Source organism: Eptatretus burgeri, chromosome 11, assembly GCF_056783735.1.
Source record: "Eptatretus burgeri isolate ZD-2024b chromosome 11, Ebu_testis_v1, whole genome shotgun sequence".
NCBI lineage: Eukaryota > Metazoa > Chordata > Myxini > Myxiniformes > Myxinidae > Eptatretus > Eptatretus burgeri.
In genome coordinates, this window is record NC_140971.1 from 28667830 (window position 1) to 28686843 (window position 19014).

Sequence of the window (19014 nt, forward strand, 5' to 3'; positions counted from 1 at the left end):
AGTGTCTCACCTGTGTGCATCCCAGCCTGATCAGTGTTGGCATGAGGAAATGCAATGATCACCTTATAAATCAGTGCTTCCAATTTTGGTCACAACCCTTTACCCCCCAGTACAGTTTTCCAAAGTTTAACTTTACCAAGAGAGTAAACAAAAATAAACAATACGGGACACAGAAATCCAAGAAGGAAAAGAACAAGAAATGGCTAAATTAAAACTGAGATAAATTACCAAGTCACATGCTCATCACACAAAAAATAACCCACAAAAGTTTTGAGGTTTGCATTGTTTTTTGAGGTTGGACATTCAAATGTGTGTCTATTCTGGTTAAAAAGGATCAGCACATTGATCTGTATCCATCCATCCGTTGGGACCATACTCTGTACAGAGCGTCGGTGCTGCTGAAGCAATCTCCTGTGCTATTGGGAACAATCCTGGACAGGTCCCCACTCCAACACAGAACACTTGAATGGCCCAATCATCCCTGTAAGCTGGATTTGAACTCAGGACCTTAGGATCCCAAGATTGATCTGTATACACTCCATAAACAAACATATCAGTGGAAGCCAAAGTTCGAGGTGTTTTTCAAAACCAAAATTGCTGTCTGAAATGAGCAAAAACTTGGCAACAACACCCATTGACCTACAAATGATCAGAGACAAGTTTACATTGGGAGAAATAGCTTCAGAAACAGGTGTGACAACCATTGTACCAAATACAAGCTTGTCACCGACCAAGTGAAATAATCTCTCAATGAAGAAAATCCGTGGAAGGGGGAAGCCATCCAGCCCATCATGCCCGTGCATTTCCACCAACATCCATGTACCCCTCTATCCTCAATGTTTCCAGGTACCTTTCTAACTTCAGTTTAAGCCCTTCCAACAATGCAGGTGCCCCCACTACTCCAGGAAGACCATTCCATTCATTAACTACCTTCTGAGTGAGAGACCCTTGCATTAATGCCATCCTAACTCTCCTCTTCAACACTCCCAAGCAATGGTCCCTGGTCTTATGACTGTCCATTCTGCTGAAAAACTTTTCCATACTTATTCCGTCTATATCCATCATCATCTTAAACATCTCTATCAGGGCCATTCATAACACCTCTTTTGTAATTAATAAAGTCCAGTTTTCTTCAGCTGTTCTGCATAACTAAGTCTATGTAGCCCAGGAATCAATCGACTCACTTTACACTGAACCCTATCTATGGCAGCTATGCCCTTTCTCAGATATGGTGAAAAAAACTGAATAGGCCTACAATATTCCAGATGAGGCCTCACTAAATTCCTGTGCAGTGTTAACACAAGCTCTTTTTATTTATAACGAGCAAATACAACCCATCGCTTCGCTGATGGGAATATTAAGTGTGTAAGGGGGAGGGGGGGGGGAGAAAGAGGGATATATATATATATATATATATATATATATATATATATATATATATATATATATATATATATATATATGGACTCTGCACCCTCCACATTTGCTCCTTGAAGGTTGCCAATTTCTCTGATGCAGACCACCCACTCATTAACTTTACTGAATCTCAAGGTCCCAAATCACTTCTTATACCCTCAAAGTCTGGGCTCCTAAAATCAAACAACCATACATCTGACCACGATCCCGAACTTCACATCTCAACAATAGAGTTGCGACACTTCTCATCTCCACAATATCTCAACAATAGAGAGAAGAAAAAGAAAATAGAGTTGCACTTGCAATGTTGTGGTCACTTGTCCCCAAATATTTTCCCCCTCCACCTCCTCAACCATATTGAGATCATTACTTAAAAAGAGGTATAGCATTGCACTCCCCCTAATGGGATTTTCTACAGACTAAGTTAAAAAGCAATCTTGGACGAGAGACAGAAAATACTCATCTACTCTGCCTGTCTGCTGTTCATGGTCCCAATCTATCCCCTGCAAATTAAAATCCCCCATAATGAATACTCTTCCATTATCACATGCCTTTCTGAATAATTCATGTAACACTCCTTCCTGCTCTTCCCTCACACCAGGAGCCCTATAAAAGCATCCTACAAGACTCTTAAGACCCTGTCACACCTTGACGATTTAGCCAACGTATGCAAAATTGGGCTAAAACGCCGGCACACGTCGAATACGTTATGGGTAAGTTTGTATACGTTAAGAGCATGCTGAAAAACACTGCCATACGTCGTAGTACGCTGGCTTTCATGGTTGTACTTTGCGGTTGTCCTCAAATTTTAGCATGCTTGAAATTTTACGACGTATGCCAGCGTATGACTCACACGTTCCGCTACGCTGGCCGTAAGTTGTAGGCACGTTACGCCGTTGACACACGTCGACACACGTTACTTGTAAATTACTCATAAGTCAAAACACGTCGAGGTAATGCTTAGCGTACCCGAAACTTATTTATAACCTATGAGTAACGTGTTGTAGGCACGTTACATGATCGTTGCACACACGTCGAGGGACGTTATGCGATCGTTGACACACGTCGAGGCACGTAACTTGTAAGTTACTCATAAGTCTAAACATGTTGAGGTAATGCTTAGCGTACCCAAAACTTATTTCTAACCTATGAGTAACGTGCTTTGAACTTATGTGTAACGTACCTCCAACGCATATTGAGGTATGTAGACGTACTTGATTGACATCTTCCGGACGACCACAGAACTTACTGAACGTGTTTCTAATTTACAGCTACCGTATAATGGCGTATTGGCAGCGTTTTAAAAAAAACAACAACAACAACAATAACTTCCGATATTTCGTCACGTGCCGTTGCGTCACGTCCGATTGCCTCTTCAGTTTGATCATGTCTTATTCTTAGTTCCTCCTCTGTGAATATTTTCTGTTTGAGGATATTGTCACGTCGACGTCGAAACTTAAAAGCAAATGTCCGAGTATATTTTAAAATTCGTGATAGATGAAAAAAAAATAATAAAAAACAACAACAACAACAACTTCAGATATTTCGTCACGTGCCTTCACGGAGCCAAGGAGAAAAAAGAAAATGTGCCTTGACGGAGAAAATAAGTTTCGGGTATGCTAAACATTACCTCGACGTGTTTCGACTTATGAGTAACTTACAAGGAACTTGTGTCGACGTGTGTCAACGATCGCATATCGTGCCTACAACTTATTCCCAGCGTAGCGGAACGTGTGAGCCATATGGCGAGTACGTCATAAAATTTTCAGCATGCTTAAAATTTCACAACGTACTAAACGTACCACGAAATATGACAGCGTACTTCATCGTTTTTCAGTGTGCTCTTAACGTATACACAACTTACCCATTCCGTATTCAACGTGTGCCAGCGTTTTAGACACATTTTTCATATGTCGGCATACGCTGGCTAAATCGTCAAGGTGTGACTGCGATGTTGACACTTCCAATTCTCAGGCGGTTATGATTTAAATCGGCGTCCGGCAGGTTTTTAACAGGCTACGCTATGAGTTCGTCGGTGATATGTGCAGCGCCCTATGCCTAAGTTAAACTATCGTTGGGCATAGGTTGTGAACGCCGACAACAGGCTAAGCATTCGTTGGTATAAGTTATCTATAAGACAATGAAACGTTCTGTGCCCGTTACTAATATGTTATGCATACGACCAACACGTTATGAATACGACCAAAACGTAAAAAAAAAATATCAAAATTTCAGCGTACGCCAACGTTTTACATACATTTTTATACGTTGCCATTGCTGGCTAAATCGTCAAGGTGTGACAGCGCCTTTACTATTTTTACAATATTTAATCTCTATCCACACAGAATCCTCTACAGTAATTCCTTCCTTAATGTCATGCCTTTCTCTCGATGCAGTATTGTTTTTTCACCCAGAATGCCACACCTCCTCCCCTTTTCTCTTTCCTCTCACACCTATCACTCACTTCTGAACTGTCTAGCCTGGGATTGAATCCCGACCCAGCTGTAAACTGTTGTCTCAGTGTTTTACATCAATGTGTGTGCCATCTCTCGGATGGACGTTAAACTGGGCATCCCATCTGCCAGCATTAGTTGGTGGAAAGATCTCATGGCATCCTTCGTGAAGAGTAGGTGAGCTATTGCTAGCATTCTGTCGAAATGCAAAATTCCTGCCCTGACTTTCAGTCAGAGTGGCGACCCGACCAGGATTATAGCTTCGTCTTCTTTGGCAGCACCAATGCTCTGCCTAAGCCATGGTATGTGATGATGATGATGATGATGATCACGTTCTGATCAACCAAGTAGCCTTTAATTCCCATCCTGCAGTTGGATTGCTCATGAAGCCACACTTCACTTGCAACTATGTCATACCACTTGCCATCCACCCGTTTCCAGCTCTTCCATTTTTTCATTCAAGCTCCTGGCATTTATATAAACCACATTCCATTAAACATCCCTTGTTGTTTCAACCCTTCAACCACATCCTCAGCTTCTCGCCTAAAAACAATTCCCAATTTATTTCTCAAGAACTGCCACAAAACTCGCTGCCACCCTTCTATTGAGCACCCTGCCACCTGTTTGGATACATTCACTGTGACCATGATGACCACATGACCATTGTGGAATAATGTGCCATTTTCGACCAGGACCACTTCTAGTTGATCAGGAGACTCGGGGCAGACTTGATGACCACAAACATGCCTCCATAGAATAGCCGAAGCATAATAAATTGGTTTTAAGTTGTGCAGGCCAATTCATGTGAGTGATGTTGCAATCTTGAAGTGCAGGTGTACAGTGTGGATGGTCATTTTATTCAACAAAGGTGAATTTAGGACCATGCTGTTGGTCCAGGATGACTGTAGAGGCAATTATCTCATATTTGTGTTTGACACCAGTCAAAATATCAATCCAAATCATCACAGGATCGGTTCTTCAGCTAACTTGAACGCAAACCCATCTCATAGGCTGCCCCCACCAAATTGATCATGCTGCCAAATGGCACAATCAGCAAATCTCCCCATCTATATTCCCCTCTCTCGACATGAGTACTTCAATCATTGAAGTCTCGGCAGAATTTAGTTCTGTCGGTGAAAAGAACATAGCACCAACAGTATATCCTCCAATTGTGATGGTACCTGTACATTGCATGTACTGCTGTTGATGGAGTTGCTTTCAAACAATACAGAGCAGTGGTCCTTTGGACCTCATGCCACTGCTATCAAGTCTGAGAAATAACTGCATTGAACATTGTACAATAAAGCAATGGCAGTATGAATCATTTTCATATACTTTTGACCTCGTCCAGACACCCATGCCTTTCTGGAACCTCTGACAACCTTCTCAGTGTTTAACAAACCACGACTGCCCTCTGTGGGCTGAACAATGGACAATTGTTTGACACAGAGTTATATCTATTCTACACTTTTGGAAAGATGAGCTCGGATATATTTATTTATTTTGTTTTGAATATATGAGCCATTATAGGAGATTTATTTATTGCAAATTAAAAAACAGCAATAGCAGTTAAGCTTTTAAGCAATAATGATGGCTGCATCTCCTACCTGTCGTGGGCTTTCTCCATCTATTTTAGAAAATCAATAAAATATGTGTATGTACAAGGAACCGAACCTTTGTCTTTGTCCAAAGTAGGGAGGATGCTGTTGTCTCGACAGACCTTGAAATATATCTCTTGCTCAAGACCCTCCGGAATAGCTCCACGAGGCACAATTATGCTGACGCCTGTTTCCACGGAGCTGAGCACACCTCCATTGCTGTCAAATACACCTCGTGCTGTGGCGACCACCGCATGTCCATCATTTTCTGATAAGGCACTGGGGCTGCAGGGATGGAGAGAGAGGGTGTAAAGGTTGATGGTTGAAAGCAGTAATTTCCTTCTGAAACAATTCACAAACGGCCATAAATAATCTTACAAGCTGCACAGAAACATTATTACCCTCGCTGAAGGAGAGGGTATTGCATTTGGGTTGGTTTGTTTGTCTGTTTCTTTAGCTATTTGTTTATTACTTGGCAAAAAAAAATTTGGGGGGGATTTTTTTTGCTAAGTATGTTGGTCTTTAACGCTTGTCTGTGTGTTTGTTTGTCACCCAATTTTGGCCACAGTTTTCAAGCAATCGTTTTGAATTTTTTTTTACGCATGTAGGTGACCGGCCAAGGACGGCAACGCTAAATTTTGGTGAAGATCCGAATCCAGATCCGGATCTGAGAATGTATAAAATGATTCTTCACCATTGAGAGATGGGGCCAAAAACGATATATAGCATGATATCTCAAAAGGTTAAAGATGGATTCACACAAAACTTGGTGGACAGATTGGGAGTACCAAAATTGAATAAGTTCTTCCTAGTGGCAAAGATCCGAATCCAGATCTGGATATGATAATTATTTAATCCTTAACTGATTCTTCATGATTGAGAGAAGGGGCTAAAAACGATATTGCATGATATCTCAAAAAGTTGGGGACGGATTCAAATGAAACTTGGTGGACAGGTTGGGTGTGTGACAAGGACTAAATGATTCGATTTTGGTGAAGATCTTTACAAATATGACTGCCTATCCGGGAGGAACAAAAGGTTCGTACATATGATGTCAGAGGTCACATGGTTTGGCAGCCATATTGCATTTACCCTAAAACATATAAAAACCTTCTTCTCCAGAACGGCTGAACAGATCGAGGGGAAATTCACACAAAAATGCTCCCCAAGACATGCGTGTTCAAGGTTGTTTAGGAATAATTGATGTCACATGGTTTGGCAGGCATATTGGATTTAAGAAAAATATTAAATAATGTTTTCGCTGGAACCACTTAACCAATCGACATGAAACTTCACAATTATGATCTCGTGGTGATGGGGAATACATGTTTTAAATTTCCTCTTGATCGGACACGTGGTCTGGCAGTCAAAATTTTACTTTTTTGATCTGGGTTCTTTTATTTTGATTTTTTTTTTGAATAATGCTCATTTGGCTATGCCTGGATGGGTTTGAGAGTAGAGGAGTAGCAGCTGAAATGCAAATCCTATCCAGGTTCCTCCTGATGACTTCATCGTTGCTTTTTGCTTGTTTGGGTTCCTTCTGATTCCTCAAATGCAGGACTGTACCTACTTGGACTTCCATTTGATTTTAATTGAATTTATTTTAATCCAATTCTGAAATCAATTGCATAATAATAATATAAAATGTCATGAGTCAGGGTCAGGTATCCGATCTAAGTGGGGTTGCATCAAAGCGGGATGTCTTGGTACCCGTTCATCACTGCCAGCAGTTATAAAGTAGCAGTTCTAATTATGTCTCATTAATTATGTACCACACAAAATACACCACACACAAACAAGTCCTGGTGAGGGTCTGCAATCTCTGATTGCTCTTTTTCTTCTTCACAGGTGCTTTTTGTATATGTTATGACTCAATATGAGTTATCGAAGTGAGTATTAATGACACCTCCCTAGGTTTTGATAAACTAACATAGGTGACCAATGAAATCAACAGGACGTTGATTGATACATGGTAATGGCAATGCACGCTTCTTATATTTAGAGTGGAAAAAAAACAATGTGACTTGGAAAAAATCCAATGTGTGACATTTACATTTGTTTTTAATACCTTTGCCACCAAAATATCAATGCTTTGGCTCTGACTAAGGGGTGACGCCTGACAATGTTAGCTTCTACTTACTTCAAAAATATCTAAACTGACCATCATAAGCGAGGGCATATTGTACCGGGAGTCAACTATGAATCTCTCGCTGTATGCACATATGTGCCCCTACTGATGTTGTGCCCATGCACATTGGGGAAGGAAATTTGAATTTTGCCAGAGTACCGGCAACAAAGGGCACATACTCCTTTGTAAAGGACACTTTGAGATCTTTAACATCTGCCAGTTAATGTTAGCAGATGGGATTCCTGGTTTCATGCCCCATCCAAATGACGTGGAGCATTCCCCATTCAAGCCCCTGCCTGTGAAGCACCAATCCAACAGTTTATAGTCGGGTCGAGAATCAAACCCAGATGAAACAGCTCAAAGACAAGTGCAAAACTTCTCTGAAAACTGATAATGACATCTTCTAAAACCCCAATTATTGAAAATCTATATGTTATGTAAACAAAGATGACATCACCCACTCTGGGTCCTCAGAAACTTTTGGGTCTTTTGGGTCCTCAGGGTCTTTGGGTCCTCTGGGTCTTTTAGATTTTCTGGGTCTTTTGGGTCCTCAAGGACTTTTGAGTCATCTGGGTCTTTTGAGTCCTCTCAGTCTTTGAGGTCTTAAAGGGTCTTCAAAGGTCGAAGGGGTCTCAGCAGTCTAAAGGGTCAAAAGGTACATTCCAATGGTATGCAATTAATTAATAGACGCAAAAAGCATGATGCACGCACGCACGCATGCACACACACACCTCATCCATGTATCAAAGAAACACAATGTGTTCGATAGGTTATTCTTGATTTTTGATGGATGGATGTAAGGAAGCACGAAGTCAAATATTGAAGTGACTTCATTGCTTAAAAACGAAAAACACGGTCAGTTTGTCCGTCCATCCGTGAAGTCGTGTGACTGTCCGTCCGTCCTTGAAGTCCAAACGACCCAGAGGACACAGAAGACACAGATGACTCAAAAGACCCCAAAGACCCGTAAGGATCCAAAAGACCCTTGAAGACCCCTTAAACCTTTAAGATCCCTTTTACCTTTAAGACCCTTTAAACACTTTAGATACCTTCACCCTTTATATCTTTTATACCCTTTGAGCCCGAGAACCTTTAGACCTTTCCACCCCTTCTGTCCCTTTGGACCCTTCAGAGCTTAACACCAATTAGACCACTTACACCCTTCAGCCAGATTAGAGAGCTTAGACTTAGACCTTGACCATTTGGAGCTTCAGACCACTTGGCACTTTTTGGACCACTTGACTTTCAAATAAATTATAAATAAATATAATATCACCAACATTACAAATAAATTTGTACAAAAGAAATGTTTGTATTATGATTGGTGTAAATCATGACAACAGCAAATCTGTGACGTAAATCTCAAATGATGTGTGGAGAGGCGAGTACAGTGAGCAGATCCATGCTAGTATGTGCTGCCAGTGCAACCAAACACCAATGTGCTGTCAGGCGACAAGACAAGTTGTCCTTGGTTGCAAAACACACACACACACACACACACACACACACACACACACACACACACACACACACACACACACACACACACACACACACACACACACACACACACACACGTTCTCATGAAATCAGACAACTATCCTTGGCACAGGATTATCAAGGGTGAACCGTGAGATTATCGAGGCCTGGTATTCTTGTGAAAACTCCATCAACCGACACATTGACTTACATCCCACATACAAAGCACTACGCCATCGATTACAACATCAATACAAACAGCAGAGTGATTAAAATTGAAAGGAAGCCTTGTGATTGGTTCGGACTTGGACCAATCCATGACGCGAACCGTCCCAAACGGAACTGAACGGTGTTACCACCACAGCACTCTCAACGCCTCTGAGGAAGAGAACTAGTTTGTTCTTGAAACGTCAGGCATTAAATAAAGAATATAAATTTGAATTATTTTATTGGTTCAGTGTGCTACTTTCTTTTACAAAAAAAAAAATATATGTATATATATATATATATATATATATATATATATATATATATATATATATATATATGTAGAGGGGGAGCACTCGGTAGAGTGCAAAACCTCCGCCGCCAATACTGCTAGGTCACTCAAGTGAACCTGATATCCTATTCATTCAATTTGACGTCAACAGTGCTCACAGAGTTATAGTTTGCAACTTTCCCTTTTACTTTTAACATTTACGTACTCAATTCATTCGTCATAACTAGATTCCTTGAGACAGAAATTGATTTTATGTGGGTATATCCACCTGAAGTTCCAAAATCAGCCGCAATTATAATTTTGGCATGTTTTTTGTTGGAAATCACTTATAACTTGTAGAAATGCAAAAAAAAAAATTCAAATATTTTTTCAAAATGGCCGCCATAGCGGCCATATTGGATTTTGGACCAAGTCCAAAATCTAATGGCATGATCCTTGGACCAGACCTAATCCCCCCACCAAGTTTCGTCGAAATCCGTCGAGGAGTTTTTCCGTAATACTGTTCACAAACAAACAAACAAACAAACAGAAAGGGGTGAAAACTAACCTCCGATCTTCGATGGCGGAGGTTAAATATAGATATATATGTAACATTCTATAATTCTACAATTCTATCTGAAAAAGTTGTGGACGGATTATGACTAAACTTGATGGATGAGTTGGGTAGGTGACAAGAAGAAGCAGTTTAGATTTTGGTTAAGGTACGGATGCAATCCGGCTTATCAGTGGGAAAGAAAATGTAAACTGTTCAGCCTGGCTGAGGAAAGCCCTTTACTGAGTGTCGTTTTAGTTCTGTTAGCATTTGCAAGTGAATGTCAAAGCAGAAAACATCACTGTGCCTTTCAAAAACAGTTGGATATTGCATGTCTGTAATGTAGCCAAATTCCAAATTTCTGCCTCTTTGTTAAGGGTTCCATTGCTGGCATCTGGAGATAGGTAATGAGGTAATATCTTAATGATGAAATGCTGGTTTGTCACACCCTGACGCTTGGCTGGAATAGAAGAGAGAGGAGAGAGAGGCATGGTGTAAAGACTGATTGACTTCTCCTTTTAAATAATGAACATGTAAATTGCTTTATTGTATTCTTTTGTTGATGTGAACACAATTATTGCTCCCCTGTAATACAATCGTCGGTAGGTTATCGAAAACAATTGCCTTCGTTCTGTAAAGTACAGTGGAGTACCAGTAATGTGAACACCCTTTAAAATTAATCTCGATAAGCTGAACAGCACATTCACTTACCTATCTCCTCAATCGATTGTGAGAAGCTGAACAGCATTCAGCCAAAAAGTATTTGTGCATTTGGCTTAACAGCGTTTGACATGTTTGGCTGAATGGCATTCCATTGTATCGATTTAACAGCGCTTGATTTATGTTCCAATGAATAACTTTTCACTGCATTGACCTCATGGCATTCGACTTACATTTGCACCGAATAGTGTTTTGCTGCATTCCGCTCAATAACGTTTGACATACGTCCCACAAGGATAGCGATCACATCTCCCATCTCCATGCACTTCTAATGCAATCAATCACTTCTCTCCATGCAGTTCTATCAAGCTCGTGTCTCTCCAGGCTGCTGGGTTTCTCCGTTATTGAGCGATCCATGTTCATATCCATTTCATCCCTCCGAGTGAACCCAAGGGATTCCTTTTTAGTTTGGCGAGTGTATGTATCATAACTACATGCGACCTTATGGGGGCCTACGTGCGTGTTTTAGCCGAATACAGTTTTATCTGTGGTTTCTCCATTTGGCATCACTTGCTGTTAGGGGGGGTAAAAATAGTGCTGGCTCTTCAGGTGTATTCACCCACCTTGGCTTGCATTTCAGCTGGCCTCATACTTTGTGTGCAATGAGTGATTGGCTCACCTCGTACTTTCTACTTGCTCATCTTCTTCTTTGGGCATTATTGGTCATATCCCTATTGTCTGCACCCTCCCCCCTTTCGGGTTTATCCCCATCTCCGTTTCCATTAATTTTGCTGGTAGTTAAATCTTTTTTTAGAGGTTTTATACAAACATTTTCTACTTCAATACCATTTTTATTTTATTCATTCCAAGGCATCAGTTATGGCCGTGCATTGAAATGCATGTTTCAAATGTGCTTTCGGAGTTTATGTTAAAGTGTTCTATAATAAGTTTCAATGAGCTAAAGTATCTCAAGTTATGTCCAATGCATTTTTACTAGTATCTTTGAATTTCCTTCATTTCTATTGTATGGATCCAAACACAAATGCAAAAGGAAAATACAAGATGGTCGTTAAAGATTAATTGCACAGCATTGTTGAAGTGTGTGATATCATCACACTGTGAGTTACAGTTTATCCATCTTTTCCTGATGCTTTAGTTCCTACTGTTTTTCAATTTTTTCTACTTCTGTACAAGGAAATACAAATAACTTTAGTGCAGGAGGAGGCAATTTTCCCCATCATGCCTGTGCTATATTTGATTATGAGCATAATTATTTAATTGTGCTTGGTAAGCTATAGTTAAATCGATGCTCACGTGGCAGGCAGTCTGAGCCTGAATCCTTAGGTCTCCCTGGAACCTCTCACGACTTGTTCCGCCAACTATCCAGCCATACGCTCACCCCACAAGCGTGGGAGGGCATCACCTCAAGGTCAAACCAGGTGTGGCAGGGAATTACCTCCTCACTGAAGGTTAATGGTAAGCAAGCTTGATTTTTACTGCCAATCTGAGAGCAAAAGTTTTCTTTCTCCTGGAATAAGCTCTATTTTCAGATGCATTGAATGTATGCATATCTAAGTTGCTATGATAAGGACTTATGCTATTAAAAAATAAATTCATATCGTGTGCCTTTATGATATACTGTACCTGGACAGTTTTGTAATTAAATAAAACAAGGTCAACCATAACTGTCTCAATTATAAAGCAGAAAGGACACCAAGAAGAAATACTGGACAGTTTAGCAGTACTATTTCCACTGAAATAAATTGTTTTTTTCATCTTGACCATTTTATAGTTGTGCTTATAGAAATTAAACTTCCAACAATTCCATTAATGTTTTGGAACTTCTACAGATTAACGACACACATGACCGAGAACTGTGTGCTAAGATTAAGTCACTGTGTCATATGTCAGGATGTCTTATGATGATCACAGCTGCTGGAAGTTGCCGAGCATACACTTTCAGGGAAGTGAGTGACTTCCAAAAGGAATCAGCGGAGGCAAGAAAAGTAAAAGTGTTTAAAAGTAGCACGTAATTGTGGAAAATAATTTCAAATGAAATTGATCCAACAGAATTCCATAATAAGGATAACACTCCTTTCATTAAAATTTCATTATAAAGAATGGCATTTTTGGTGGACAATCTGCTTTTGCCCAACAAATTTCTCCTCAATATAATGAAAAGTGAAAGGAAGGATATTTTTTTCATTATCAAAGTCCATTGAGGTATTGCAAGGAAAATTAAGTAAAATTCTCTGTAATGGATGGCCAGTATATTAAGTGCCATTATTGTCAAATGAGAACTGCAGGTCAAGCTGGACAAGGAGAAATGTAAAACGATTTAGATTTTTAATTATTATTATTTTCTCAGTAATGCAATGGAAGAATACCGTGCTCATGTATCCTGAAATCTAGGTGTCACACCGTCATTTATATTTGGCAAGGGGGTGGGTGGAAAGAGCCCCAGAGTAATGAATTTTCTATACAATGACCAAACCATAGAATATAGCCTATTGTTATAATGAAAATTTACAGCACACAGTTTACATTTGATTTGTAATTTCAAATTCAACAACTGGTTCCAATTCACAATTCAAAATTTCCTTGTAGTGAATCTAAAAATGCAATCTTGGTGTTCCCAATACCAATAGGAGATCTGAGATGCACCATACTTGCTACAAAGCATTGATACTACTGAAGCAGCAGTGACTTCAATGCAGGAGGAGGCTCTAAGGCCCATCAAACATGCACAATGGTTTTCAACCTATGGTTGTTTGTCCATGCTCTATCCTTTTAAAATGCTGAGCCTCAAGCAAGGAAGCAGCACATACCATTTTAAAAGTCTTTGGTATGACTTGACTGGGGTACGTTCGAGCTGCTGACCTCCCCGATTGAGAGTGGACTATTTAACAATTATGCCACTGATGCCTTCCCAGCAGTCAGTCAGGGCAGTAATTTGTAATTTTTTCTGGGTGCCGTCAATAGCTCGTCTACTCTTTGCAAAGGACACTATGGGATGTTTAACGTCCACCAAATAATGCTGGCAGACCATCTGAGTCCCAGTTTAATGTCCATCCGAGGGATGGCATACCTATTGATGGATCAACCTGCCTAAAGGCCAGATCACACCTTGACGTTTTAGCCAGCCTATGCCGATTTTTGCAAAAAATTGTGTAAAACGCTGGTACACGTCAAATACGTTATGGGTACGTTTTGTATATGTTAAGACCACGCTGAAAAACTGCCATAAGTGGTAGTACGCTGGCTTTAAACGTTGAACTTTTGGGCTTTCCTCAAATTTTTTCATGCTGGAAATTTTACGATGTATGCCGGCGTATGACTCACACGTTGAGCTACGCTGGCCATAAGCTGTAGGCACGTTATGCGATCGTTGACACACATTGAAACACATTACTTGTAAGTTACTCATAAGTCGGAACACGTGGAGGTAATGTTTAGCGTACCCGAAACTTATTTCTAACCTATGAGTAACGTTTTGTAAGCACGCTACACGAACGTTGTTCACAATTTGCAACACGTTACTTGAAAGTAGTAGTAGTAGTAGTAGTAGTACTACTACTACTACTACCAACATCGGCATCACTAAATTCTCTCGAACTACTACTACTACTACTACTACTAATAACATCGACATCATTAAATTCTCTCGAACTACTACTACTACTACTACTGCTACTACTGCTACTGCCACTGCCAGTGACATTGACATCTACTCAACATGGAATCAGGAACACTGACGGTTTCCTCTTGTGAAGCCCATTTGCATATACCAATTCCCCTAAACGCTGCCAATACGCCATTATAGGGTAGCTGTAAGTTACAAACACGTTCAGTAAGTTCTGTGGTCGTCCGGAAGACGTCAATCAAATTCGTCTGCATACGCCAATGTGCGTTTGAGATACGTCACACATAGGTTCAAAGCACGCTACTAACATGTTCAAAGCACGTTAGCCGTAGGTTAAAAATTAAGTTTCAGGTATGCTAAACATTACCTCGACGTGTTTCGACTTATGAGTAACTTTCAAGTAACGTGTGGCTGACGCGTGTAAACGATTGCGGAGCGTGTCGAGAACTTACGCCAGCATAGGCGGAACTTGTGAGCCATACGTCGAGTACGTCGTAAAATTTTCAGCATGCTTGAAATTTCACGACGTACTAGACGCACCACGTAATATGCCAGCGTACTTCATTGTTTTTCATCGTGCTGCTAACGTATACACAACTTACCCATATCGTATTCGACGTGTCCCAGCGTTTTAGACACATTTTTCATAGGTCGGCATACGCTGGCTAAATCGTCAAGGTGTGACTGCGATGTTGACACTTCCAATTTTCAGGCGGTTATGATTTACATCGGCGAGCGGCAGGTTTTTAACAGAGATCGTCACGAGTTCGTCGGCGATACGTGCAGCGCACAACTATCGTTGGGCATAGTTTGTGAACGCCGACAACAGGCTAAGCATTCGTTGGTATAAGTTATCTTTAACACAACGAAACGTTCTGTGCCCGTTACAAATACGTTATGCATACGACCAACACGTTATGAATACGACCAAAACTAAAAAAAAAAAAACCTCAAAACTTCAGCGTACGCCAACATTTTACGTGCTTTTTATACGTTGCCATTCCTGGCTAAAACGTCAAGATGTGACTGGGCCTTAAGAAACAGCAGCATAACAGTTTATTGCTCATGGCTCCAAATTGAAACCCAGGCAAGACAGCTCGGAAGTGAGTGCATAACTTTAGTCTAGCCTATCCTGTCAACCCCTCCATATCCATTCCGTACATGTACTTAACTTAGATTAACTAGAGCTAGGACATGAAATTGGTTCAAGTTAATCAAACAAAAACCACACTCCTTCATATTGTACTCATTTTGCATAATATTCACATCCTTAGACTTTCATTGTTCATGTTATGAAAGATGGGTAAAGGTAGTATGTAAATACATCCATCTTTTGAGACTCTCTTAAGCTGCTGTCTAAAAAGTGCAATATTATATGATTGTTCGAGAACTTTTAGTTGTTTTGAGGAGCATTGCATCTTGCATCCAACCTGTTGTCAACTTCTTTCAAAGTATGCACATTTTGTGAATTTAAATGACTCCTTTTGTTCTCACACAATAACACAGCTGGGCTTGTCTGTAACTAATCAAACATAAAGATAGTGGCTGAATTTATACATGCACATAGTCTATGTGACTAACCTGACTGGGATAGCCTTTGGGGTAGCCACAAGTCCTTCACTATGCCCCAATTGCCGAGGAAAAGTGTCCGTCCCACTGTCCTGTTCAACGCACGAGAACGGAGTGATCTCGCCACCATGTGCCACTGCACCTCCGGGCAGCCCATGACCAAACTTTCCACTTTCTGTCTTACGTTGGAATGGCCGAGCTGTGGCTGCATAGACCGGGAAGCGAGCCCCAGACGATAGGATAGCATTCCTGGGGAGTATTCCAGTTGGAGGCATTTTTCCTGGAGAGGTGGCTGGTTTAGGTAGAACTTGCATCGCTGAAGGGAACAGAGGCCCAGTGCCATTATTGCAGGTGCTAGTATTGTTGCAAGTTCGACTGCTGTTGTTGTTGCAGCTTGCCACGGTAGGGTGAGAAAGGTTCTCTCCTGGGGATTGTTGGACAAGACCAATGTGGCTGGGTGATGCATCTCCGCAAGGAGCAGTAAACTGATCTGGAGGTCCTGAAAAAGCAACGGGAAAGGGAAGGAATCATGGGAATATTTTCTCTTCATACTTTTCAATCTGGCTCTTTAGAGGTAACCTCCTGATGGATTAAGCTTGGAGAGTTTTTAGAATTGTGATATCTTGACCAAATTATTTTGGAAAGATAACTTTAATCTAATTACATGTGCAGAATGTTGTGTACATCCCCTCTTAAACAAGCCACCACAATAAGTTTCACAAACTTTGGGTCCAATTTTTTCTGTCCTTTCAACTTCAAATAAAATAGGTATATCAAGTTCACATAAAGCTTTCTTAAATAAATTCCAATTATTACCATTCTCAGCTTGTAGCTCTTTTCATAAGAAAGGGTAAAATATAAAATCCAACCCATCTTTGGGCTTCAATTTAATGCATGATGTATTTTGTGATTTAAAAAACATTGCAGGCCGATGATTATCACGAGCCAATGCAGAAATGGTTTTTCACTGAATGCAAGTTCAATTTGAGCAATGACACACCAGATGATTCAAATGCACTGTAATCAAGAATGAAAGATTGTGCACGAAACGATATTGCCTGACCTGTTGAAGGATAAAATGTGGATTTGAAAAACATTTTTTCAGATGAAATTTTATGATTTTAGATGTTTGACCTTGAGTTGACCTTTGACCTTTTGACCTCAACAATAGTTGCTTTCTCAATTCAGTGATGGACTATGCAAATGCTGTTCACGTTTATAGGATGCAAATTGACGATATTTCAGTTGAAAATTGATGATATTAGAAGTTTCACCTTGAGTTTACCTTTGAACTTTTGACCTCAATAGTTGGTTTCCTAATCCAGTGACTCAATATGCAATTTTTTTTTCAAATCTCAAGTCAATCGGATGAAAAGTGACGATTTTAGAAATTCGACCTCAAGATGACCTTTGATCTCAAAATCAATAGGCTTCTCTGTTGAGACTACCTCTACAACTTGGTAAAGTTTCATGACGATCGGTTTAGAATTGTGATCTGGAGGCAATAAACAGACAGACAGATAGACAGACAGACAGACAGACAGACAGACAGAATAACAAAATCGACTGATCAATATACTTGAAAATCTTCAATTTTGCAAGTAAGAAGTAGCGGTACATTCAAAGTACACCACCCGCATGCCAATTAAATAAATAAATAACAAATCCTCCAGGGTCCAACATCGCTGGGGCGCCTTCAGCGTCCGGCGATGCCATCTTGCAGCACATGGAGTTGAAAATGGGAGGGAGCAGTGTGCAATAATTGATTGAATAATTGATTAATTGCATAAATAAATAATAATCATAAAATTCATTTCTCAATCAATTGTCGAATAGCATACCTAAACCACCACTGTTTCATACAAATCTGTCACTTTTTGAAGATTAAGTAATTCATTGAAAAATGAATAATTAATCCATAATTTGTCAATAAATCAAAAATACCCTTTCTCGCCAAATCACTTGGTCAATGTCATGTCCAAATATCAGCTTCCTAGTTCAAAGGATGGCAGAGATATCGCCTGGCCAAGCAAGAAAGAAAATAATTAATCAATAAATCAAAAATACTCTTTCTGGCGAAATCACTTGGTCACTGTCATGCCTAAATATCAGCTTCCTCGCTCAAAAGGTGCTTGAGATATTGCCAGGATGAGAAACAAAATAAAAAGTAAGTAATAAATCAAAAATAATTAAGTAATTAATCAATTAATTGATTAATCAAAAAATAAAACAATACCTTTTTTGCCAAAACATGTCCACGTTTGTCCCCAAATTTCAGCTTCCTAAGATCAAAGGATGGCTGAGATATCGCACAGAAAAACAAACAAACAAGCAGTCATAGACTGGTACTTACGAAATCGTCAACTTGACCTCTGACCTTGTCTCATAAAAGCATGAATCAGTCAGAAGCCCAAGGGGAGCTTGAATTCTGAATTCATTGTGGTCTACGATTTTACACTGTGGTTTGCAGAAAATGAGTCCCAGACAAAAACGAGATTTCTTATAAAAATTCCATTTTTTTGTTTTTTTATTTTTAAAAAAGTGATTCAGTACCAGCAGGATATGCCAGATAATAGGTGTATTACTTTTCAGAAGAATCTGATAAAAGACTTATATATATATATATATATATATATATATATATATATATATATATATATATATATATATATATATATATATATATATATATATATATATATATATATATATATATATATCAGTTATTCATCGCTGTTCCAGAATTTCGACAACCGAGTTTTAAGCGTCCTAAGCGATCGCAAAAACCGAAGACAAAATTAAAATCGAAGTTAAAATGAACTCGTAACGTCGAGCGAAGCAAAAAATCTCCATTTCTCCACGCAAAACCTCAACGTCACTCAACGACGCTTCTGCTCTAGCGCACTGCATCATGGGACGACCCGTGACGCGTCGAGTGAAATATTTTTTGTACAATCTTAAAACGTCTCCAAAACATCGATTTTTACCAGAATTTCGACAACCGAATTTTAAGCGTCCTAAGCGATTGCAAAAACCG

The 19014-nt window shown here is 39.8% G+C and overlaps 1 protein-coding gene across 11 annotated transcripts in view; it reads right to left on the reverse strand.

The window, feature by feature from the left end:
- The window catches only part of LOC147016753 (tight junction protein ZO-1-like), a 657688-nt gene that overhangs the window by 1796 nt on the left and 636878 nt on the right, over window positions 1-19014 (reverse strand). For all 11 annotated transcript variants that reach the window (XM_085845718.1, XM_085845716.1, XM_085845725.1 and 8 more), the window contains 3 exons: window positions 15990-16476; window positions 5544-5752; window positions 1-10 (listed from right to left, as the gene is read on the reverse strand). The exon at window positions 1-10 is cut by the window's left edge and continues 134 nt beyond it. In XM_085845718.1, the coding sequence (XP_085701844.1) occupies window positions 1-10; window positions 5544-5752; window positions 15990-16476 (706 nt within the window). The remainder of the gene's footprint in view (window positions 11-5543; window positions 5753-15989; window positions 16477-19014) is intronic.